Here is a 27,140-nt window from a genome sequence, read left to right as displayed (position 1 = left end):
GCTTAATTATATGAGTATCTCCTTTAGTCTGTTCTAATTCAAACTGGCACCTTTTGCTCTTACTGAGTACTCTGCTCCTGCAGTCCATACGCTTCGGAAGACAGTAAGTAAAATCCTTCCCTATTCCCTCATGGCTGCATAGATCCCTATTGTGTTCTTTCACTGTCATCTTTTCCTCAGGCAGAAAAAGAAAAAACTGAGTGAGATTAATTTTTCCTCAGATGAAAGCTGTTTCATGCTTTTAAATCACTCTTCGATGCTTCTCTCGGAACCTCTTCTAGTCTGTTTGAGATGAGGATGCATACACTGCAAGCAAAACTCACAGTGCAGACATCCCATGACGTTTCTGTTTTGCTCTTTATTCCTTTTCTAGTTGTTCCTTATTTCCTTTTAATTCTTTATTGCTTTCCTAGACCTGTTTTCACTGCTATGGAGAACTGCGGTGATCTTTATGCACTAGATAATTGCATCTTTCACTGATTATTGGTTAAGAACCATTTCAGAGCCAATCACTGCCTAAAAAAATCCTCTTTCCTATTTCTCATTCACTCAGTTACTTCACATTTACCTACAATAAATTACACATGTGATTTCAACCCACATAACTCAAAACTTGAGCACCTACAATTTTCTTTAAATAGCTAGCCATGATACTAACCCAAGTAAAATTAAAACATCTGAAAACTTTGTCACCTTGCTGTCACACACTTTTCCTTATAGCTGTGCATCAATGTAAACACAGATCTTCATTGCTTACTCCTTCTATTATCAAATTGAACCCTTTTTGCCCTCTCTTTCCATCTGCAGCCAATTCTTTCATATAAAACTTTCCATTTTATTCAGAGACAACTTAGTATCTCCCAAAGCCTTTGGTAAAAGACTTTACAGAGGGAATAATGAAATCAAATCTGGTCTTTATTATCACTTCAATAATGATGATCAGTGATGTAAAGTTCCTCAAACACCTCCACTGCCTTTTTAAAAAGCCAGTACCATGCTCGCTACCTTCCTTACCTGCAGCAGAAAAAGGATGGGAACCCACAAGTAAGAAGCCACAGCCATTAGCTCCTTAATTTCCCAGTTCCTCTTACAACACTTGGATGAATGCCATTTCATCCTGCTGCCTTGTTCACAGTTTGCTTCATGCACTGCAATTTCTTCCACTGATGTTTCATTTTGAGTCATCTGCTCTATCACATTCCTTACTAAGAAAGATTCTGGCATGAAGAGTTCTGTTGGCATTGGCAAAGCGAGTGCGAGCCATTCCATTATTCAACCATGACCTTATAGACTCCAAAGCCACCTCTCACAACTGGCTTGTCTGCTGACCCTCCAGATATTCCTGAAACTTCCCTGCTGAGTTCGAACAAATACTTAACAATAGTTTTTATGCTTAATGGGAGTTACTAATCAATTTTTTCCCCACCTCATTGTAATTATAGGTTAAATCCACCAGCTTTTTTATTATTGTCTATTTTTGATATTCAGATAAAGATGAGATTTAAGAAGTATGATATTTTATTTCAGGTATTATACCTCACCCTGCTATTTAGCCAGGTCAACACCTGGGGGGCCTTTGGAAATCTATTTAAATAAGCGGGATGCATACTGTAAGCCTCCAATATCATATCCTGAAAATAACTCCCAAGCTGGCTGCAAACATTTTACACTCCAGATGCATCTTTTCATTCCTTTTCAAAAAGTTTCTTAGTATTTTCTGTATTTTCAATATTTTTTTTTAATTGAGTATTTCTGTATTGGATGGTTTGTCCACCACTACCATCAGTGCATCTGTCCATGGGAGAAGTGTCTTCGTATCCCAGTTCTGCTCACTCAGCTCTGGATCAATTTTCACTCTCTCTAGCATTCCTGGTCCTAACAAAAATGTAGATCTAGAAGTAGACCATCATGTCAGACAGAGCATTCACCTGAGTTATTTGATCTGAATGGTCACTTGGTATCTGATTCTAGACAGCATTTGTTTTTCAACAGAGATAACAAGTAATCTGTTACACAAGCTGAGTTGCTGACTATTTTGTAGTAAGATTTAAATTTGCAACCTCCATGTTGCTACTTTTACTGTGTACCATCAAGGCCATTTTAATCAGCAAGATGCATTCACATCCAGAGGCTGAAAATATTTAGAAAAGCAGAGCTGACCCTAAGGTACTGACTCAGTAGAAGCCAATTGCTGCACCTCTGCCCAAGAAAGGCAGCGTGCTGGAGCAATTTAACGATCATTTTTCCTCCCCCTACAAGCTCCCTTTGGCGCAGTTACACCAAGGGAGAAAGCAATTCCAAGCCCAAGAAACTACCTGTAAATTAAATAGACAACTTACACAGGTGTAGCTGACCTATTTTCCTGCTTTTTAAAACAATTCTGATCAGCTACATGCAAGTTCTAAAAAGCCAATTAAAAAACTCCTGAAAAAATAATCCGTATATTTTAATTAAGACATTTATGTCATTATTAGCCACATCCTGAAGCCAGGCTTTTAAAAATCCCCATACAGTCTTTTCATGTAAAAACCAGTTATCACATTTTGAACTACAAAGCAGACTACACTTGCAGAAAGAAATGTCAGAAGGCACATCAACACCTTAAAGTTACCGTGTGAGGACACTGTTTTGCAAACTCCTTTAGCACGAGTTACAATCACTCAACAGTGTCAAGTAAGCAATTACTAAATGGCAGAAAAAAAGTTCACAATGAATCTCCATGAAATATGAGCAGTTTTGCAGTTAAAACAAAATCCTTTAAAATTCTGCCTACTGAAAACACTTAAATCAGTGACATAAACAGTATCTAGTAAAGCGGTTGTGTCCAGCAGAAGACAACACCTCAGAAGGGTTTTTTTTTGCATGTCTTGTACCTCTTGCTCTAAAGGCAGATCATTTCATATGAATCTATACGATGGCTCACTAGAAGAACATCCCCATTGCTTTATTGTTTTAGATGTGATGCTGTATTGTGTTTGTGTGGAAAGATTTTGGTAGTGCTGGGGAGCTCCAGGGTACCCATGGGCCTCACCTTTGTGCCTGGGAAAAATCATGGAGCAGACTCTCCTAGGAGACAGGCCAAGGTACATAACAGACATGAAGGTGATCCAAAGCATCCAACACAGCTTTACCAAGGGCAAATTATGCCTCACCAAACTGGTGGCCCTCTATTATGGATTGACTGCAATGGTCAACAAGGAAAGATCAACAGACGACATCCATCTAGACTTTCATAAGCCTTCAATATGGTCCCACATGACATCCTCATCTCCAGGTTGGAGAGACATGTATTTGATGGATGGACTATTCAGTGGATAAAGAACTGGCTGGATGGATGCTGCCCGTGAGCTGCAGTCAATGTCTGTATATCCAAGCGGAGGATGGTGACAAGTGGTGTCCCTCAGGGCTCCCCTGGCTCTCAGGACTGGTGATCTTCAACATCTTTATCAATGACACAGTGAAATTGAGTGCACCCTCAGCAATCTGCAGATGACAAAAAGCTGAGTGGTACAGCTGACACAACAGAAGGACAGCATGCCATCAAGGGGCACCTGGAAAAACTTGAGAAGTGGCTCCAGGACAATCTCATGATATTCAACAAATCAAAAAGCAAAGGTGCTGCAGCTGGGTCAGGGCACTCCCAGACATGAGTACAGACTGGGAGAAGAACTCACTGAGAGCACTGGAGTGCTTGGGGTTCTCATGGGTGAAAAGCTGGGCATGAGCCAGCATTGTGCACTGGCAGCCCAGAAGGCCCATTGCATCCTGGACTGTATCAAAAGCAGCATGGCCAGCAAGTTGAGGGAGGTGATTCTGCCCTTCTCTTCTGCTCTGGTGAGACCCCACCTGGAGTGCTGCATTCAGCTGTGTTCTCAATGCAAGAAAGACAAGGAGTGGGCCCAGAGGGGGGCCACGAAGATGATCAGAAGGTGGGAACACAGAATACGCTGAGTTGGAAGGGACCCACAAGGACCATTGATCCCAACTCTTAGCCCTACACAGGATCATTCCCAAGAGTCACACCATGTGCCCAAGGCTATGATCAAAACGCTTCTTGACCTCTGTCAGGCTTGGTGCTGTGACCATTTGCCTGGAGCATCTATTCCCTCTCCTACAAAGACAGACTAAGAGAGCTGTTCAACATGGAGAAGTGAAGGCTTCAGAAAGACCTCACTGAAGTCTTCCAGTGCCTTAAGGAGGCTTATAAAAATGAGAGAGGGACTTTTTATATGGGCAAAGAGTGATAGGAGGTTTAAACTGAAAGAGGGGGGCAATGGTTTTAAAGTGAAAGAGGGAAGGTTTGGATTAGATGTTAGGAAGGAATTCTTTACTATGTGGATGTGAGGCACTGAACAGGTTGCCCAGTGAGGTTCTGGATGCTCCATCCCTGGAATTGCTCAAGGCCAGGTTGGATGAGGCCCTGAGCAAGCTAGATGCCCTGAATGGCATCCCTGTCCACAGCAGGGGGGTTGGAACTCGATGCCCTTTAAGGTCCCTTCCAACTCTAACCATTTTATGATTCTGCAAGGTCAACTCACCAAAGAAACCAGGTGCATTTACTGTCCACAGAAAGCCCAACTTTTCTTGTAAAGTAACTTTTTCCTATGTATCACTGGATTGCCAGAAAACTCCCTACCACTCCCAGAATACAACAGGTAGAAACTTTAAGGTTTCCATTTCACACAAAGGCTTTTATAAACTTGTTATCTGCTGAGATCTCATCTATTTCTGCATGTCCAAGAACCATCCTGAACGCGAAGCCTAAATCAAACAAAGGTTTGATTCAGGACATAGTTGCTTTTCCAGTAAGAACTGAAGTTTTTATTCTTTTTCCTCAGTTATACTGGTAAAGAAAAAATACAAGTCTCATTTTACAAATGCTTAGACCATCACAACTGTAACCAACTTACAAGATACTGCAGCGTTCACACAGAAAATGTAAATTAATTTAAATGTACTCAGAATCATTGCCTCCATCCAGACTCATATTTAACTAAATTAAAAAGAATGCTTCTAAGCTCTCTAATCTGTTGCTCATTTAGAGTCATCAAATATATTGTTAAGAGGATACAAGTACTCATAAACCCCTGACGCAGAAAGATTTTTGGTTTCCTTTCCCCATTGCTTCATTATTCTTCCAGACAGGCTTCTATGCAAAACAGCTTGTTATCTTCCAGCTTTGATACCATCAACTCTAGCACATCAACTGTGCAAACAATAGTGAGGGGCCATTTTCACATTCTGAAGCATTTATACATCCCTCACACTTCCTCAGAGCTGGGGCTTGTTGCTCCTGTCCTGCCCCCCGCAATATATGAGCTCTGACAGCAAACCTGGGGAAGGAAACAGATTCAGGCAAAAACCCCTTGACCAGCAGAGGAAGGAAAAAGTTATTTTTCAACTGTATCAGTTCCCTCCTCTGTTCAACCACACTAGCACAGCACAGCTGTGACAACGCAGCAGAGTGTAAAATCCATCCAGGAACTGAGATTGTTTTAAGTACTAAGGATACCAAAGAAATCTGCATGGAATTGCAGCCTAACCTACATTTTTAGGTATAGATTTAGAGATCTAGTGCTTGAAAGATGCTTTAACTTTCTACTCCCTAAATTAGCTGCAGAGACAAAACACCTGTCAAAAGTACCTCCAATAAGAGGCAATAATTATAACCTGATAGTAAGTGAAATACTACCTGAAGTGGAGAGTTTAGTTGTGAAGTTCTATGTCACCACTGCAATGGATACGAAGTACGGACATTCTTTCACACATTAAGGGAATTTAATTTCTCAAATGGCTAATAAAAACCCCCACTCCCTTTCAAGAATGTGATATCAACAGAAAACCAAAGATAAATACAGAGTCTTCACTCCTGATCAAAAAGTTTGCAAAGCAAGAGTATTTATGAAAGGTCTGTACTTCAAAGATGGAAATCATCTGCATATTCTGATAAATGAGTTTTTTCTCAAGACATGCACACTGGGCTGCTTACAGTGCAGAGTATCATACTGAGTGACAGGACTGAGTAACACAGAACTGTGCAAGTCTGATCACTTGCTGAACTGTGTTCAACATTTTCTAAGTCTTAACAAGGAATAACAGAGGAGGACAAAAGGATAGAACTTTGAAGTATGTTAAACATTTTCTTTGTCATGCCTTTCAAAGTTTTTAAGATAATATAGTGGTGATAACCCCAGGAGGGACAACTAGTGTTTCTTGACCTTTTCTACTGATTATCCCAAGAGAGATACAGAGGTACCACCCAAGGATGTTGCCCTTACAACTGTATCAGGAAACAGTGAAATAGTACTTTAACGGGGATATTTTTATTTACACCAGTAGCAAAAGGAATGCTACAGAAAATGTGGGAATTTCCAACTCAGTAAGACAGGAACCTAGTGACAAAGGACATGAGAAAAATGGAAGAACTCGATCTTTTTCTTTTTTTTTGTTCACTGCTAAGTTCTGTCTTCTGATCTTACAATTCCCCAACTCTACCAGCAGAATCTGTGAGAACACATCATCATCATCATCATCATCATCATCATCATCATCATCATCATCATCATCATCATCATCATCATCCACAGTCAAGGAACATGTGACTAAGGAATGCTTAAGCCAACGGCACATGTAAAAACCCACAGGATCAGGTAGGATGTATCTGATGGTGTTGACGGAGCTTTTCAGTGTCACTGTTAGGACTCTTTGTCTATAAAAGGTCATGGCACCAGAGAGGTTCCTAAAGACTGGAAAAACGTTTTTGCCCCTCAAGACAGGCAACAAGGATGACCTGGTGAACTACAGGCTAGTCTGGTAAAGCTGAAACTCACTCCTTACCATGTGAGTGGCTCAAGACTGGACCAGGCTGACCTGGGAGGCAATGGAGACTGGACAAAATTCCTGAGCAATCTGCTCTAACTAGGACTGCTCTAACTGGTTAAGACATGACATTCCAACCATGAATTACAACCAGCAGTGAAGTAAAACCAATGACTATTCATAGGTACAAAGCATCACCTAGGGCAACTGCACCACGATCACAAACACATCCAAAATGAAGCACCTCGGTCATTTTTCTTCTTTTCCCTCCACAAGTAAGTCTGACATTCACTCAAACTTTCCAAACAAGAAAAATAATGTAAATTAATCTCAAAAACAGAACCCAAGAATAAATGGGGGAAAAAAGAAACAAATAAAAAATAATAAAAAAGTATTTTTTCATCTTTAGCATTATGAATAACATAATTCTTTACTTGCATAAGACCACTATTTCTAGGCAGAAGATATACTAAAAATTCAGAAAGGAAGAAGAAAGTGTCATTGTTCTTACAAGAAAGGTAAGTGTAAGAGCAGTATCTTCCTATTATATAGATAAAATTAGAGGATAAAAGGTTAGGATAGGCTAGGAACAATTTCTGAACTGCCAATTTACTCTCAAAATGTGAAAAAGCACATAAAGTTAACAAGCCATTTCAAGGAAGATGACACTTGAACAAGAAATCCAGAATCCAATTTCTGGGGCAAATCAGTATGTGATGTTAATCATATATGATCTCAAATTCTGAGCACTGGAACAGTTTTAGAAGATAAGCAAAACACAGCAGGAAACCCTACAGTGTATTGTGCATCTGATTTGCACACTTCATTGTGCACCATGGGATCCATCATCATATAAAACCCAAGCTTGTGCAACCAAGAATACAGCGGCACTAAACAAACAGCAATCTATTTTGAGAAAGTGCTGAAAGCCACTTACATACAGAATAAGATTAATAACCTAACCTAACTACATGGAAATTAGGCAACTGACACCTTGAAAAGGTTTCCACATCTGCTGCAATAATTGGAACATCAGGTTGAAATAAAGCATGTATCTATATACAAAAAGGAATTAGGAAAAAGTATCAAGAATTTGTACTATTTAGCACTTCTGGATTTATCCTGTAAACTTGCAAACATTATGTCAGACAAGTATTATCTCCTTTATAAAACCATACAGAAATTGCAGTCCAGAAAAATGTTCCATGATCTCTACAAGAACTTAGCATGCAAATGCAGGACAGAAATGTTGGAAGGGATCTTAAAGATCACCTAGTTCCAACACCACTGCCATGGGCAGGGACACCTTCCACTAGACCAGGCTGCTCAGAAGTCCATCCAGCCTGGCCTTGAACACTTCCATGAGAAGTGTTTCTTCCATAAGAAGCAACTCTAAAATGTAATTAAAGGTGAAAAAAGCAAGGCACCTCTTTGATGTTATCAACTCAGAATTCCCATGGAATGGACAGCAAAAGGAGCACACATAAAGAAAGTGCTCAGCAACCTCAACTAAAACAACCTCAAAAATTACAGCAGGGAAAGGACAATGGAAGAGTTGTATGTTTGTATGTATGGCCAGACTGCACGAACAAAGATTTGGGCAGGGCTCTCCCCACGTGGGTGTGCCCTTCCAGCCTGCACAGTGGATGTTTTAGGTGAGGCACAGCGTGTGCAGAACTGGCCCCACCCTTTAAGTCCTGAGGTCCATCTGCCACGGCCGAGCGAGCCTGGACAGTGACAGGGAAGTCCTCGGGACTGTCACAGCACCCGGTACTAACCGGGGCTGACCCTGCTGAGCATCCGAGATGTGACGGGATGGGATGGCAGGGAGGCATTGAACTGCCAGGGGATGGTCCCCACTGAGACTTGAACTCATGACCTTGGGATTCAGAGTCGAGAGTGCTCTCCTTTATACCACGGGACTGTCCCCAATGAAAGAGTTACTTCAGCTCTAAATGGTTAGAAAAAAAATCTGCGTCTGCCTTTCTGTAAAGGCCAAATACCTGTTTTTTTCCTATTCTTAGTGACACTGGCAAGCTTTCATACCAATACTGGAGAGCAGTCAGCTGAACTGGCTCTCTGATACGGCTGAAGAACAACAGACCAGCGTCACCAATACTTCCCCCCACCCAAGGATGAGTTTTCAGCCAGCCTGCCATGAAGCTGAAGTGCTGCTGTGGACCCAAAGCACAGCTGTGAGCACAGTCTCTGGGTGGGCCTGGCTGTGCCCTAAACTGCTGGCACAATTCCTTGCAGGGCCAGACAGTACGGCCCCACACATGGCGACTGCTGAGAGCTGGAAAGTGCCCCTGCAAACTCACATACAGTTAAAATTCAAGTACATTATTTCTGTTAAAAACAAAATCAGAGAAATGCAACACAAATATAGGCAAGAACCTCTTGCTCACACCATACACTATATACTTCAACTCCCTTTGCAATGAGAGATCATTACAGCATGCAGTGAGGCACAATGTAATGCAACTACAGTACTGCATTAAAAGCACTGAAATCTTTCCAATGGAAGTACCAAACTTCTCCATGCTTAACAACACTGAGTTTAAGGAACAATGACAACTGCTAACTAAGCCACAGCATGCTAAAATTCACTAAGCAGCCTTTATGTTTTACAAAGCTAAAAAATAACTTTAACATCCCTTGAAAAACATTTTCTCAGTAACTCCTCATAAGAGCAAAGGCACTGAAGTTGCAGTGCTATCAATCAACTGATATCTAACAAATATATGCCAGCTTACCAACTGCACATAGTTATAAAACTACTTTTCAACAAATAGCACTCAAAAGACAGCTGAAGCAAAACATCCAACTTCTTAAGAGATGATCTTGCAACCAGAGATGAGTTTCAGCCACTTCCATCCAAACATGAAGCACCTGCTTACCTTGATCTATCAGTTCTATCACAGGGTAGAGTCTTTCTTCCACCTCATGAGCAGAGCCTTTTCTAACATAAGCTTTTCTAGATGACAAAGAACTTCTTTATCAAAGACATAATTTTTTGTGGTATTCATCAGGTAAAGCAGGTAAAGACTTACCTATGACATACTTTCCTTACGGCAGATCTGTTAAATCTCAGTTTAAAGGTTTTCTGCCCCACTGTGCCAGGTATATGCAATCATAATAACCTGGACCAGAGCAGTCCTGAAGTTCACTTTCAAAAGTTTATTCCCAGTTGTAAAGGACTCTTAAATTGTTTCTTGAGCAGTAAAGCCTTGGTAGGAATAAAGTTACAATGGACTCTAGTAAATGTTTCTAGAGGAAGTGAGCCTCAGAAACTACAAAGCCAACTGTAAACATGAAACATGGCATCCACTGCATAGTTCAAATTCTCATCTAATGGGTTCTTCAACAATATTTCTGTTAGATTGGCATATTAAATTCTGTCATTAGCAGGATATTCATATTTTGCTAAATGAGCCATAAAAATTGGACATGCCAAAATAATATAACATTATATTCTACAACATTATTAAAAATACATCAGTAGAATGAATTTTGGTACAAATGAAACAATTGTATGTCACTGGATAAAAACACTCATGAAAACAACAAATACTTTGCAGCTGTTTCTTACAGTCATAAATTTCTAAGATTACACATTATTAATCATGTCATATAGTGTTATGTTTTACCACACCAGCAGATTATTACTCGTATTTATCATTCCTAAAACATTGTTGTGGCAAGTCTTGTAACAAAAACAATCAACCAAAATCTCACAAACAAAAAACCAGAGAAACTGCTCCAGCTTCAGCTTACATGGTCTCAAAATAAACAAACAAAAGCTCAGGAAAGCTTCAAACAGAGTTTCTGTTCTTTATTTACAATCCCTCAAGATTCAGTCAGAGAAAGACATCCCAAAGTCTTTCACTCCAAACTGTTCTTTCATAGGAATTCCTGGAACATGCATTCCTTGCCTTATGCACTTGTTTAAACGCCTGCTGACCAACCTGGGAAGAATAACCACAGCCTGTTAATTTATTCTCTCCAGTCTCCTGCCTTCACTATAACCTCGCTCATCACAGAAGTTCATCTATTATTTAAAATAATTGCATTTCCCTGAGCAGAATAAAGCTGCTGTTAAACTTTGGCATAGATATTTTTCGTGTAAGTTATGCATTACACCTTCAACAGATCACCAGGCAGAGATGAAAGGAGGAATGTCCTACACTTCTCACAGTCTGTACGCTCTCCCCAAGACAAGGCATTGCCTTGCTGCCAGTTTACCCTCCAGTGAGCAAATTCAACAGAGGTTTGGCAAAGTGCCAGTCTGGCAAGACACTACACAGCAAGTTCAGTCTTTGGCAATCAGGTGGTAAATCTCAAGGGTGGTGGAGAGTACACGCAGCTTTGCTTCCAAAATGGAGCTGCACCACTATGGAACACGACATTCATAAGCAACTGACTGGACCAAAACAAGACACCCATTTTGACTTCATCACAGCTTAAGATCAGCTTCACCTGGAAATACCAGGTATGCTGGGCTGCTGAACACAGTAAGAGAAAGTTAAGAATATATGCTTTTAAAAATTAAACATGTAAGATAATCTGCCAACAGATTTAATTCTATATAATTAAAAACAGTAATATTTTTACTAATGCTTTAATTTTCTTCATTTTAAGTAAGCAAGTCCTCCAAATTGAAACCAAATAGATACTAAAACATGCAAAAAGACAGAAACTTTCTAAATGTGCTCCCCTCAGCCCCAACGCAGGTGTCTTTTAGAACAACCAAGTTAAGAGAATTACATTTGTCCTATCTCGTCCCAAAACCCAGAACTTGATCCTAGTATCTCTATGGTGTCCCCCACCACCACAGCTCCCTTTTAATTTATCGTGTTTCTCAGTGTCCTGTAGTATCTTAGCGTATCCTGCATGCTCTTCCACTCTTTTCTCTGCATCACACACAGCTGAAGGCACACACCGCCCTCTGTCCGAGCCCTCCAGCTGCCCTGCCCACCGACTGCCCAGCCCATGTTGTACCAACACCAGTCAGCAGCAAACTGAGCCTTGCTGAGGCAATGCTGATTCTGATCTCAGTTTCTTAGAAGCTGGCAAGTTTCATAAAATTTCTAGCTATTTACCTCTGAGACCTTTACTCCTCTGTAAGCAAAAGGGGATAAGTTTTGGGAAAATGCAGTTACACTACTGTGTTTGTTACTCATAGCAAAGCACAAGGCAGGGACCAGACTTTTTACTCTGAGGGTGGTGGGACACTGAACAGGTTGCCCAGGGAGGCGGTGGCTGCCCCAGCCATGTAAGTGTTCATATCCAGGCTTCCAGCAACCTGGTCTAGTGGAAGGCATCGCTGCCCATGGCAGGGGGATTGGAACTAGGGGATCCTATCAGTAGGAAGGGAGGAGGCAAAATTACAAGCAGTGACTCAAAAACCTCCCATATTCCTATAAAGCAGGATTCACAAGTGGCAAGATTGGTGAGTAGTCTCACATTATAGGACCTGCTATAACACAATACACCTGGCTCCTCAATTATCCCAATCAAGAGACAAAGCTAAAACTCTATAAAGAGGTGAAGTCTGATACTGCACCAAAATTCATGCAGAGTCTTCCAGAAACAATAGTACTAAAAGACAAAGTTGCTGTTGAAAACATTGCAATAAATAATCCATTTTGCTTTATTACTGTACATAAAACACAAAGCAAAAGACTAAAATAACTAAATAGGCTTATCATAAAAGTATCTGTGCGAGCATGACATTTGAAAACTGCTGGTTTATGTTTGCTATCAAACCATATATTGATGTTACTACATATGTTATTACTACTACTTTTTAAAGTTATATGTACATAAAGAAGAGTTTAGGGATGTCTTTTAGGAACATTCTCATTTCACTTCTTTTCCCCACTAAAATCCAGTAGAAAATCTGTACTTTTACTGAGGAAACAGTAGTGCTTTACTACCGAATCCAAGTGCCAGAAAATAATGGATGAGGCATCCCAGACAAGACAGTTACTCTTATACCTGAAGTGTCTGTGTCCTACTTTATGAAAACTTATTACAGCGGCAGTTACTTAGGAGAAACTACCAAATAATCAATGTTTCCACAATGAAAACCAGAAAATTGCATATGGATGCTTTCCACTTCAGAAAGTTGAGGACAAGCCTGGGCTCCTGGAATACAAAGTCTCAAAATTGAGAAGGTGATGATTGGAAGAGGACTGGAGCACAGGCAAGCATGTTACAGCATATGTTATAGAGAGGTAATAGATAAACTAGGTTTATTTTTAGTATCTTTCTACATGCTTTAAGAAGCACCCTGTCTTTCTTCATGTTTCATGCCACCTATCACCCAAGTTAGTCCAGCATATACAGAAAATTAGACAGTAAGGAGGTATTTTCAGTTTGACTTTACTGAGAAATAGTTCTGAACAAATGGGTTTCATTCATAGAAAGTGACCTGTTATTGAAGTCAATAGGAACCTTTCTTATTCTTAAAACTGCTGGAAAGACAGCTGAACAGTCTTCAGGTCTGAGAAGATACATATGCAGTGCTGGAAAGGAATTCTGAATGGGTCAGAGTAGTGGGATACATAAAGAAGACATGGAAGAGTCACAAATTTCCCACTTTCAGATTGAAAACTACTCTCAAGAAAAACAGAAAGAAGGAACGGAGCATGTCTGGACATTGATGGGACTGATGCAAACAAGGGAAGAATTCAATAGGATAGAGCAGGAGTTCAGATAAAGGCACAGAAGAAGGTCAGTGTTACCTGAAACATCTCCTCCCCTCATTTTCAAGCTAATCATTATCTCCACTAGATCATAAACAAAGCACCAGAGGCTGCTTCAGAGACAATTATTAATTAAATTTCACTGTTAAGAGAAAAATAAAGTCATAACAGACAGAAAATTTAAGTGTTCTACCTGAATATGAACTCCATTCTACCCTCCTAACTTAGATTACTCCAGTCAGAGATTTTTCAGTATCACTAAAAACAGAAACGAAAAAAAAAGAGGAGAGGCAGAGCACCACTTAATGGCAACTCTATGATTCTATACTAATAGATAAAAGCTGCATGTTTCTGTATCATTCCAGAATCTCAATTACCTCTTAAAAAAACCACCAGTCTACAACCCTTGCTTTGGTGAAGACAGTTCTTTACATGTGAGCTGAAAAAAGAGCAAAGTAATCTTCTGGATTACAACTGTGAAGTTTCTACTGCTAACGGGTAGTCCACATAGTTTTGTGTATTGTTATTAGGAAATCTGTAGCCAAGAAAATGGAATGAAAATGGAGCAAATTCCTGTCAGGCTATCGCTGAAATCTCTCAGCAGCTCTGAAGGTAGGGACTGGCAACATTCCTTAGAAAGGAGATCCTTGAAAAGAAAATTCAATACTGGTACTCAGTATCACTATAACTACCAGAAGACTGAAATAAGCCAGGAAAGAATAATACATTTTTCCTTTTTTCTAGAAAATAGTTTAAAGTTTACTTGTTATCTATTGCATAAATACAGAGAAACTTTAAATTTCATGCCAGAAAAATTAAAATTTCCCTGTAACTCAATAATAGTGAAGAGGGCAGAAAACAAGAGTTCCCATAATTTTTCTCCAGGGGTAATGATCCTCCTCTAAATCCAAATGGATTTCCCTATCATTCTTCGTGTTCATCATTCTATATATTTTAGGTGTGATTGTCAATTAAAAAACACAGAAATTGCTGCAGATGGAAATATCTAATCACTAAACTTGTACTTCTCCGTATGAAGAATTCCCATGTAACAGGACTACTTTGTTAGTGTGAATTTCTGCATATTCAGCCCATAACTTTGGAACATTATTGTAGAGAGGTAAATTCAGAACAGTCTTACTAATTCCACTTGCAAACTAGATTAAATAACAAAAATAAGGTACTTTCCACACTTATAAATTCTAACAGTCTTGATACTTGGAGAGAAGTAAACCTGCAGGTGTGTATATGTGGTATGTATCAACTATTAGCACTGCTCCAGAATGATTACAAATGCAGCTTTATAAGGGGTCCAATATTATAGTCCTATGGATCTTTTTCACATTCCATTAAACAGTCTATACAATACAGCATAAAAAATGATGGCACATTAGATATGCAGAACTGGACAAAAAACATGCACTAGTATGAATCACTGTGTTCAAGAACAGCATTACCAGCAAGGCAACAGATAAATCATTCAAGGAGCAACCTTCCAGAAGGAACATTTTGTTTTCACTGGAGAATAAAATAATAACAATATTAAAAGGAAGCACTTTTACAGTAGAATGATAGACATATTTCTTCACAGTAACATCTGTTACACTAAATGAGAGAAAAGCAGTTATCTTACTGGACATGTGGCATCAAAACCAAAATTCTGAGCAACTATTAAACTGAAAAGCAGTTTATCTCTTTTAACTGGATGTTTGGCTTAAGCATGACTGATGGCCAGCATAAGCACGACAGCACCAGAAGTGTTTGTGTACACATATGACTACATGCACACACACGATAAACGTACACATTTAACTAGCAGTTTTCACTAGACTGAGTTCAAGTGGTGATACATCTAACATCCATTTGGCCCATACTTCATCTGCTCTGCACATTTAAGGCAGGGACACAGAGGTGTCCTCCCTCTCCTCTTTGCCAGCCTTTAAGAAAATACTTCCAAAAACATCAAGTAAATACTTTTTGGCTGTTGCTTGCAGAGACTTCAACAGAGTCCATGAAGTATACACACTCAGACTAGTTATAGATGCAACTCTAGGCTCATGTATTAATCATCATCCAGCACTAAAACTTGCTGTATTTCCTACTCCATACACTTTTATCCCCGTTTCTGTCCCCGTTATGCTTGTTCCACAAGTCTGGCAGTCTCATGCCTGTCTCGCCTTTGGATAATGGTGGTTCTAACACCATCAGTTTGATCAAATAAGTTGATGTACATTTCAAGGTTGCAGATTGCCAAAACCCCCATGTATACATATCTATACCTATAGAGACATATACAAATATATAAAAATATATGTGTTTAGAGATGCTCCATGCCTTTACTTTTTTCTATAAACATCCCTAAAAAGTATCTCTCTCAAGTAACATCTGAAAGCCTTCTTTTCCCTTTGCTTCAAATCAGTACAAAGTTTTACCAGGTCTTACTACATATGCTCCAGTATTATCATTCCATTTGGACTTGGGCCACCCTCAGAAATTTTTGGTCACCACCATCCACATTAGATTTTCTTCACACATGGGTGCAGGCTTGTGCATTCTTAGGGTTTCTATCACATTATCAGTGCTGAAATGATTGCATCAAAATGAGAGCATCCCCAAACAATGGGGAAACACAAAACCAGCTGATTAACTCAGTTCACCCATCATGGAACACTGAAGCTTCAAATGGAGGTGCTATCCACTTGGTCCTGCTGTTGGAAAGAGCACTTTTAAGCAAAACCAGTTTGGATATTGCATATGAAATCTGTCTTTTCTTAGCCACCTGTCCAGTCAGAAAGTACCCACGGTGCACACAGAAGACAGTGACTAGTCATCACCTGGACACTTCTAGCTGCCTGCAGCAACCTCACCATATTCTGTTCAGGAAAAAAATGGAGGGACTGCATTTCACCACCAAATCCTTCAAGGGTATAAGGGAAGGAACATGACAGCTGTTATTAACCAGAAAGAGTTTCTGAACATCAGAATTTCAGATTAATTATTTAAAACAACCAGCAGTATTTTGTTCACACAGTACGCCTATTCTAGTACAGGTAGTAATAAAAGCCCAAACACCAACATCCTGCAGCAAGAGAAAATCTGCAAGAGGTACCGTGTAGCACAGGTATTTCAAAATCTCCAGTGCTAAACTTATCTCTCTACTTGAAAAACTATACTTATGAGTAGTTCATTTCATGAACATACATTTTTCTTTGTTATCATCATGGCAATTTGGCAGAATTTAGCAGACTATTGGCCTATGCCATCAGGATATGTGACTGTAGCAATTTTGCAAGACTACAACAGCAGATTTTTGGATGCATCAGTAAAACTAAAAGCTCAACAGTTAAAAATATTCCAATTTCGGAAGACTTTCTGAATTATAATTAAGAGCTTTGCAGTAACCAAAAATCGCCAAAACACCAATAAAAATCCACAATAACACCAATAATTTTATTCGTATGACAGCAAAAAAAATTAGCCTGGGCTCCACAAACGCTAAAGGTTTCTTTCAAATGCAGATAATAAAGTTCTTCATCACTTTCGTATCACAAATGTAGGCATGACCCCCCCTCCCAAAATTAACCTGAGTCCCAAACCTTTGAAGGGGCCTTTCAGCAGCAATCGAAGACTCATTTATGGTGGGGCCACAGCGTGCTGGGTAGGCCAGGGCCTGGGAGCGGGCCGGGGGACGGCAGCGCAGCCCCGGCCTCGCCTCCGGCCCGGCGCTCACCCTGCCCGCGCCCCCGAGCCGGGGCTGCCGACAAAGGGCAGAACCTGCACCCCCAGCGCCTCCCAACAGCCAAAGAGACCAAGAAAGAAAGAAAATGAGAAAGGAGCCAGGTCGCCCTCGTTAAGCCGTCCCTCAAAAGCAGGTCTCTCTCCACCAGCCCCTAGGCACGGCACCCACCCTTCCCCCACCGCGGAGCCACCTCTCATTGTCGTGGCCCCCAGAGGGGACCCATTCCCCCCCTCCATATGCACACACACACACGCGCGCGCCTCCCCCGTTCCCGGGCTGTGCCGTGCCCCTTTGCTGCCCGCCAGAAGGGAAGCGCACCCGCGGGCCCCATTCCCGCCGGCACAGCCATGCACGCACCTTCCAGAAAGGAGCTGTCTCTGCAGCCGCCGCCGCCGCCACCGGCCATCTTCCCGCTGCCGCACCGCGCTGCCTCGCTCCTCACTCACTCGCTCACTCCATCGCCCAGCGCGGCGGCGGGCCCGGCCCTTCCCTCGGCCCGCCCGCCCCCACTGCGGAAGGCAAGGCTGGCTGCTGACCCGCAGCGCCGGCACCGCCGCCCAGGCCCGGCCCTCTGCGCGCCGCTCGCAGGGCCGCGCTGCCTTCCGGCCCTGGCGCAGGAGGAAGCGGCGGCAGCGCCCCCGCTCCTCCCTCAGCGCGCCCGCGGCACCCCTGGGCGGCTCCACCGGGGTCCGACGGATGGGCCCGGCAGGGCTCCGCCGCAGCGCCCCGAGAACGCGGGGAGGACGGGGGCCCGGAGCGCGCCGCGCTGCCGCCCCTCTCCCCCGGACGCGGCTCCTCCGGCCCGGCGGTGCGGGCTCTCCCGGCTCCCCCGGCCCGGCGGTGCGGGCTCTCCCGGCTCCCCCGGCCCGGCGGTGCGGGCTCTCCCGGCTCCCCCGGCCCGGCGGTGCGGGCTCTCCCGGCTCCCCCGGCCCGGCCGTGCGGGCTCCCCCGACTCCCCTGGCCTGGCGGTGCGGGCTCGGCCTGGCTCCCCCGGCCCGGGCTCCCCCGGCTAGCCCGCCCCGGGCTGTCCCGGTCCCCGGACGATAAAATGGCCGCAGCAGCCGCGCTGCGCCCGCAGTACCTCGGGCTCTCTCGCTCCCTCCGCGATCCGCCGGGAGGCCGCAGCTTTGGGGAGGCGAGGAGGTGGCTCGCACAAAATGAATGGAGTGTGGGGAGCGCGGGAGGCCATTGCACTGCTGGGCCCTCTGGCCTCTCACCTCGCTCCCGCTCGGGCGAAAGGTCCTGCCAAAATTCAAAGATTCCTATCAATCATAAAATCTTCTGAGGCCCGATCAAGACATATTTAAATGCAAAACTTGGGTTTTGCAAAATGTACCGCGTTGCCAAGCCAACTGAAGAGAAATTGCAAGTCATGGCCCCAGGTATATTTGACTTGTAAAAATCCTTTTTTAGCATGCAAGGTTTTGCATTTTAAAAAGCTTTCCCATGAAGCCTGAGTATCAAAACCATTCATCCTTTAAAAATTCCAAGGTAAATTATGACAGTCTAGAGCTAGGGAAAACCAGATGCTCCCTTCTTGGACATATGCTTTGATCTGAATCTACTGACTGTAGAACTGGGGAATTTTTATGTCTTAATTTAAAGTACCTAGTTCCTAACACAACTAATCCCTGAAAAGTGAGCTTCCAAAAATGCTAGAACTGAAGAGTTTGTAGACTGAAAACCTAAATTTGTTAAGTTAAAGTACCTAATGCATGCAAAAATTAAAAACGAGAGAGGAAAATTGTTTTCCTTTTAAATAGGTTGTTTTTGTTCTTGAGTTTTCTGTGTTGACACCAAACATATTCATAAGCTAATGTGAGAGTGCTCAGTTTTTATACAAGAGGCAAAAAGAAGCAAAGAGTGCAGAGCTGGCCTGGAAGACGACAGGAGATGTGCTACGTCACATCACCAGACCTAACAAGCAATTAGAAAGAATCCCAAAAGCTGGAAAGTGCTGGCAACCCTACAAATCTCAATCTTCAAAATCTCCTTAGAAACAAAAGACTTTTTCTGAAAGAGATCACAGAATATTGCTCCATTAGCATTGGGATTAACTGGAAACAATTAGGAAAAATCGGTGCAAGCCAATGATACAAAAACCAGAAAACCATATGCTCCAAAGAAAACTAATATTAAAAAACCCCAAACAAACAAATAAAATGAGAATAAAAGGAAATTTAGAATCTAATTTTCAAAAAATAACCTATTTTATCTTAGAAAGGTGTTGTCCAGACAGTTTACTGTGGAGGTTGCAGCATTAATCCACAAAACTAAATTCCTACTGACAGTTGAAATCAGACTGATATAAATCTACCCAATTCTACACAACTTTTTAAAAACTGAGGATTAGGAGTTATGAATTGTTTGAATTAATGTTTGTACACAGTAGTAGGCTTTTGTTGATTAAGGCATCAGATACTGCTTCAGAGTCTTATTTTTAGTGAACTGAGACACAGTACAGATTAAATACTTTTTAAAGTAGAAAGGACAAGGGAATGTTGTCAATATTCATCTAGATGATTTTAGGCTTTTTGATTGATAATTTAACATTCTTATGTAAAAGAACTGCTCCAAAATTACATGTCATTGCACTGTTCTTTTTCCTTTATTTTGAAGCTCTTCAGGGATGCAAGAGGATAATATGTAGTCAAAAACTCTTATTCATTTATTTTTCATTAAGCTTTCTAATCTTAGCTTTAAGAGTGTTTTATTTTTCCATTTGAGGAGTATTTGTGAGGGAATGCAATACTGAGAGCACTCAAATCTTTTCAGCAGCCTCTTAACTTTGCTTGAAACCAGAGGATTTTCTTCACATATGACAATTGACTGAGTGATCAATGAGAAACAGAAAATTGGTATTCACCTTCCTGCTGGGGGATATAATACATAATTTACTGAGTTTTCTTCTGTTCTGAAGCAAAAATTTCATTGTGTTCACAGAATAAGAGCCCAGGGTTGAAATGCATCAGATCATCACCCCATCCCTGCAACTGTTTGAAGGCAGGTTGGATGGGCCTCTGAACAACCTGCTCTAGTGGAAGGTGTCCCTCCCCACAGCAGGGAGGTTGGAAGCAGATCATCTTCAAGGTCGCCTTCCAACCCAGACCACTCTGTGCTTGCTTCCCGGCCTTTGGAATTGACCCATCTCACTGTGGGGATTTGACAATCAGAGGCCACAGTCTGAGGTCCTGAATTTACAAACACTTGCATCTGTATAGCCCTCTTTGCACAGCAGTCAGTAGAGGAGGAAGCTGATTACTTCATTAGGCAGTGAAGAATTTTTGTATCACTTTAGAAATCTCTTTTTTCTCTCTCTTCCCACAATGAAATAGTTGTTACTAATGAATGTAGTTTAGATGATTCAATACTGCAACTATGGAAAAATATGTGTTTTTTCTTTGTATTTCTGAGTCTTTCCAGTTACATCTTGTTTCCTTTATGTTTTTTAAGGTTAGCCAAAAAAAGGGGGTGGCTGCTCCCCAGAAACACTAGTTCCTTACTTAGGGAATATAATGGAATTAGCATTGCAGTTTTGCAGCTTCTGCTGTGGTACTGTACGTTACTTAATTATTTTTTACTGGTACATAAGCTGCATCTAGATATTTAAGGGAATTTATAGGCACCTTGAATATTTTTCTTATTTACAACCCATTAACCCATTCTGTAGACTATAAATCAATGGTTTTTAACAGTCCTATCCTTCAGAAATTAATGACTTTGGGCTTAATCATTTTCACTTGTTTTCCACTGTTGTTCTTAGTTTTAAGTTCCGTGAATGTATCGATGATGTACCTTCTGCATGCTTGGTTTTTAAAAAAATAATCATTTTCTTGCTATCCTCATGACCTGATGCCTGGGTGTTTTTCCCCTCTGTATATTTAAAGCAAAATCAGTTTTATTTATTGTCTTGCAATATCTTTTTCTTTCTATTAAAGCCAGTGTTTTAATTTTAAGGGTTTCCTACCTCCTATTATTCCAGGATAGCTGACATACAATAGTTGACTCTTCAGGAGTGTTCCCAAAGGGAAGAATGCCATTAGTCCATGTGCTAGGACTTCTAACGATATGTCAGAATGTGGAAAAGTTTTTTTCTTAAATTTTGGTGTCAAAGATAGCTTGCCAAGTAGGTACTAAATAACTAATAAGGACTGCTAAGGATCATTGGTACTTAGACAGAAGTCACTGTCATGATCACACATGGAAAGAAATACGGGTTCCAAATTGCCAGCTGACAAAACTTGCAGATGGTCTTTCTTTTTAATGGTTTCACCCATCAGAAAGAAAGGGAAACTGTTTTGTAGATTAAATCTTTGGAGATCTCTTGTTGATAATCATTGGCCTTAAGAACTTTGGGCTAGTAGAGATGGCTAATTTAAAAAAATGATTGTAATAAACAGAAAATACCTAATTGAAATTATTTCAGCCACCTCGTGCCTCTTATAGGAGGATCACCTTTTCTCTGCCTGTCTGTTTCATTAGATACCTATTTGTCTAAAGCTTCAAGAATACTCAGGTTTCAGAGCAATTTTAAAGTGATCTTTTAGCAAAGGTTATTACATGTTTCAAGTGGGTAACTTGTGAGTCATGTTTCTAAAAATAAACTACACCAAGGGCTCATAAACCAGCAAATATTAAGCTGTACACATGCAAGCAAAAATACATTCCAAGGCAAAGAAGAAGGTCAGATTTGTGTATCTGTGAATATGACCCATGAGGTTTTATCAGTCATAATGAAAGCCGAGATAAAAAAAAATCACAACATCCTCCCTGTCATCATTTTGCACGACCTACTCCCCTATTGCTCGTGCTGCTGCCTAAGACACTGAGTTTGTTTCTTACAAATTCGCCTTCTAATCAGAAGAATTTATGAAACCTCTTTCTTAATGTACAAAAGAGATGTAAGATCTGGGCAATGAAGATGTGTGTGCTCCTGTCAGTGTACCGTAGTGGTTAATACAGTAGCATACTCTGCCTCACCTATGAAGTGGAGACCGTTAAAGGATATGTAGCAATAACTACACTGCAAATAACAGAATTCTCACAAGATAGAATTTGAAAGGTGTAAAGGGATAATTTCATTTGTTATTCTGCATAGAGTTAAATTGTAAAGACTTAAAAATGCCACTGGCATATACTCTTAAAAATCTCAGTTTAAGATTGGTCTTCAGTCTCCTTAGATAGTATATTAGAAAGGTGTGTGTGTGTGGAAGGAGGAGGAGTGTTCATATTAATCTAAACAATCTTTTCTAGAAATAGGTTTCGTCTACCTCTGTTCACTGTGCTCTTTCAAGTAACCTTGCTATACTGTAAGATTGCTGTTGTCTGTATCAGCCTTTTCTCTTCTACAGTTTCTTCAGTCTTCATTTATTATGTTTAATCTCTCTGGAGTCTCTTCGACTTGTCTGTATTTAAAGGTGTGGCATTCAAAACAGGATGCAGGACTAATGTAGGTCTCTCCAAAGCTGAATGAATGGACTGTGTTCTGCTTTTGACATACTGCAGTTCCCCTCAATGTATCAGAAAATGTCTTCCAACAAAACCACAGATGATGGTCAATCTGTAATCCAGTATAAATCCTCAGTCCTTTCCTGTAGTGTTGTTCCCCAGTCAGGTACATTTCAATTTGTATTACTTTATTTGATTTTTTTCCATTTAAAGAGTATGATTTTCTATTTGTCTTTACTGCACATCATCTTGCTGGTTTACATAACTTCTTTTAATTCCAGTCCTGTCCTTAACCTAACTACTTGTTAGGTGCTTGCAGCATATGTAGTCTGGCAGTGAAAATAATAGAATTATAGCTAGGCTAAACCTTTGTAGGATGAAGTGCCTCTCTCACTGTCAGGGAAACACACTGAGTGCATTTTTCCAGCCTGTTTCCTAGTTCAGCTTTAAGAAGTCATACATGACAGTGGCTAATGTTTTACTAGAGTCAGTATCACCTGCATTCCCTCCCTATTGGTCCTGCATACCAGCTATTTCAGTGAAGATTAACAGAACTGTAGTGTGACATCAGAGCTTTCCAGAGATTATCAGGAGACTGGTATACAAGTCCCAAAGGTGTATGAGACAGCCTTGATATCTGTGTAGAAGTCCAAAGTGCTTCGATCTTCTCATTCTTTTTCCTCTTTTCCTTAATATGAGAATGTCATTCTGAGACATTATTTCTCTCTGTTAGAAGGATGTGGATGTCCACTGCTATTTTTGACAGATGCTCAGAATCAATTAGATTGGAAAACACCACTGAGGGCATTGAATCCAACCTATGACAAAGCACCACCATGTCAACTAGACCATAACACTAAGTGCCATTTCCACTTCATTTACATTCTTTAATGAAGGTATATTTTAATAGCACCAGTCCACCTGAAATTCTATTACACAAGCAGTAATAGTCAAATGCTGGAATGTGTGTTTGGAGGGCTCAAGGCAAGATGAAGTTTTTTCCAGAATTGTACAGATAACCAAACTAGCTCCTGCATACTCCATATGAAATAAGAGGTAAGAAATATTGATGGAGTAGAGCCTTGGACCTGTTGGAATCTGTAGACAACCTTGATTGATGTGAGCAAAATGAGCCCTGAGGCAGAGAAGGCTGAAGTAATTAGCATTACCTCATGTGCTCAAAGTTATACTGCATAAGGACATCTTAGTGGGAGGGATATTCTAACAGTGGTTTGTGAGTTCTGTGGTCTTTGTTAACAAGCTGCACCAGTTTGTAAGTGGCCTATCACAAGCATTTGTTTTAACTTCAAAGATTCTCCAAGTCTTTATGCTCTTTGATAAATGGCAATGTCAGTCATTATGTATCTGTCTTTGATTCATTCCAGGCATATATAATCCTTATCATTAGCTGCATGTATAAAAACAGGATGAATCTAGTTGTTGTTGTTATTGGTGTATTATTCCTAATGGGGACCAGTAGTTTGTGTTCTTCTTCAAGTATTCACATGTAGCTGTTAAAAGTAGGAGGCTAAGGGGTAGCTGGAATCAGGAATAGCTCCTACCACTCTGAGTCCTGCCAGAAATCATTGGAGCCCCTATAATAACACACTCATTCACATTAAAGTATCAATATAGTATTGCTGTTGATTTTGTCAGAAGCTAAGGAGATCTGAACTACTATGAACATAACTGTTAGGTGACTGGCCTGCAGATTTTTATAGGAGTGGATTAGACTGGGTTTGGTGTTTACAGTCCTTTTTATGCTAAATATGCTGAAGAGTCTTTTTGGTAGTTATTTGTCTTTTCTAGGAGCATGAGGGCCCCATCAGTGTGCCAGCATATTGTGAGCATATGCAAGCATATTACTCAGAGGAAAGGGTTTCATGCTCAGAAGAAAGACAATGTTCCTTCTAATATTATGAAGACATTAATTTCTACTTCTTTTTCAGAAAACCCTGTAACTTGTGATTAAATTTGCTTACTTTAATATATTGAACTCTGTAGATTTGTATAAAAGGTACCTAGATCACAAGCACGGTTTTATTTGTTTTTAGACAAAGATAGTAAAATTAAACAGTTTCCATCAGTTTGAAGATACTTTGACTGAGGGTCTATGGTTGCTAAAGCAATGTGAAATTTTAGCAGACCATTTAAATGATGGTTACCATATGAGGGCATTTTAAAGCTGACCTATTATTAATGTCTGTCCTGTTTTCTGCCTGGTAGTATAGAAGCTAAATGTATTGGTTTTCAGCATAGAAAAGTTTTAAAGTGCTGTATTAATTTTCACCATAAAAATTCCAGACACTGTGCCACCTATAAAAATGCATAAATATTGCAAAGACTGTAATCATTCTAGGGGAAATTCATTAAGTTAAATATAATTGTCTTAAGAATAGATAATATAATTTAAAATAAAGAAAATTAAATCTTATTCATTACCCACAGCTAGCTTTGCAAGAGGAAAATCATCACTGAAATCATCATCATGACACTTGAAATGTCCTGGGAAGAAACTCATTGTTGTAGAATGTTTCTTACTGCACAAAACTTTGTTGCTTTCACACAGAAGTTTTTAAGATGCCTTAGAACAATATATATGCTACCTATTCTCATTGGTAGAGTCTGATTAACAGTAATTGAATCATTTAGGAGTATTTTGAGTTCTATTACTGTTCTCCTTGGTTTTATAGCAACCCATCAGCTACCATCTTCTCAATAGACTCAACTTTGGTTTCAGAATCTCTTTATCCACTTTTCATTTATTCCTGTGGCTCCTGCCCTAAATGCAATCCTTCAACTTCTGTCATTGCTCAAGTTCTTTCCTTCCCTCAGTATTCCCTAAAATCCTTTTCTTTGGGTCTTTCATTCAGTTTCTGTTTTCAGCTTCTTTCCATCTGCTCTCTCCATACCAAAATCCCTCCCATACTTCCAACAGAGAGTTCTCCAACCCTTTTCTTCCACAGTTGCCACCTCATTCCTGCCTTTTGTTGTGGCTCCCTCCCACTGCTGCTTCTGCTATATTAGTTTGTTAGGATCCATGATCCATATTCAGTAATAGGTGAAATTTAGCTAGATGGATAAAAAGAAAATCTTGCCCTATATCTCCACTTTCTTTTCTTCAATGCCATAACTCAGTTTGTTAGTAAAACATATTCTTCTTATATTAGCTAATACATGTCATTTTGTTTTAAAAATGTTGCATACATACATGTAAGACTGAAACAGCATGCAAAACAAATCTCATACTCAGTGCAAAGAACCTCAACAAAAAATTAATGCAACACAATGTTTGAGATTTTAAGCCAACAAAAGCCAGACCATTTAGAGTGAAGGTTCCCATAGCAACCTTACTCTGTCTCCTCCTGTGTCTGTGTGATAGGGTCTTTTTTTTTACATGACCACATATTGCTAGAGAATGTGCTGTATTATTCCATAAATAGAACATCAGTTTAATAGGTGAGTTAATTACACAAGGACTTACCAAATTCCATATATCTTTAAAGGAAGTTGTATAATTGTGCCTCATAGAGGTAGTGCACATATACAACTACAAGAAATTCTTGCATAAACTTCAACATGATGCTACAACATCCATTAACATAAATCCTTCCTGTAAGTGAATTTTTGGCATATTTTTAGTTTCCCAGTTATATATTTCTCTAAATAATTATAGAAGGAAAATTACTGGTATTTCTTAAAAAATAACACAAGGAGACCTTAAATAATTATATTCCAGAGTAGGCACCTACATAAAAGTATTTGGGAATTCAAAAGAGGCAAACTTTAGGGCCTGAAATCATCTCGTTTAACTGTAGGCACATTAAAAAAGGGGCCAAAGTTATATATGCACCTTGCATTTTCTCTACAATTTAGGAAGGTAGAAGAGCACATTTATTTCTTCAGGTTGGGTAAATCCAAGCTGTATCATCCAAGAAAAAGAAATGAGATTTTCAGATACTTCAGAGTACCTAATGTGTCTTAGGGGTTAGATCCAGGAGTCTCCCATGACTACACTGATATCAATGTCTAAATCAGGACTTCACATTCACTTGACAGTACAGATATGTTCTAGATTAGATAGGACAACACAGGCCACCTCTTTTGAATAGAAAGAAAATAGTACTGAGATTATTCTGGAATTATGTTGACTGCAGAAAGACAAGTTATACCTTATTTGACCTAATATTAAAGTGATGCAGACAACAATACCTGATTTATATATAAAGACTGTTGGAAGAATTTATCTTCATTTTTCTGTGTGTATTTGAACCATCAGAAAGAGTTAACTTTGATTGAACTCTTTACATTCTTCAGCTCTGACACTTTTGATACGACTGTCTCAGAGAACATAGAAATATACCTTTACAGGCATTGGATAAGGTACCTCAGCACTCAACTCACAAGTTTTCTACTTCTGGATG

The 27,140-nt window shown here is 40.3% G+C and overlaps 1 protein-coding gene across 2 annotated transcripts in view; it reads right to left on the bottom strand.

Moving 5' to 3' along the window:
* SENP6 (SUMO specific peptidase 6) overlaps nt 1–17,777 on the bottom strand; it is a 74,907-nt gene extending 57,130 nt beyond the window's left edge. For both annotated transcript variants that reach the window (XM_071548635.1, XM_071548636.1), the window contains exon 1: nt 17,626–17,777. In XM_071548635.1, coding sequence (XP_071404736.1) covers nt 17,626–17,674 — 49 coding nt within the window. In that variant the 5' untranslated portion in view covers nt 17,675–17,777. The remainder of the gene's footprint in view (nt 1–17,625) is intronic.
* Nucleotides 17,778–27,140: the final 9,363 nt, after the last annotated feature.

This window comes from Pithys albifrons, chromosome 2 (assembly GCF_047495875.1).
Source record: "Pithys albifrons albifrons isolate INPA30051 chromosome 2, PitAlb_v1, whole genome shotgun sequence".
Lineage (NCBI taxonomy): Eukaryota > Metazoa > Chordata > Aves > Passeriformes > Thamnophilidae > Pithys > Pithys albifrons.
The sequence above is the reverse complement of the archived record's forward strand: the minus strand, read 5'-3'. Positions and strand labels throughout refer to the sequence as shown.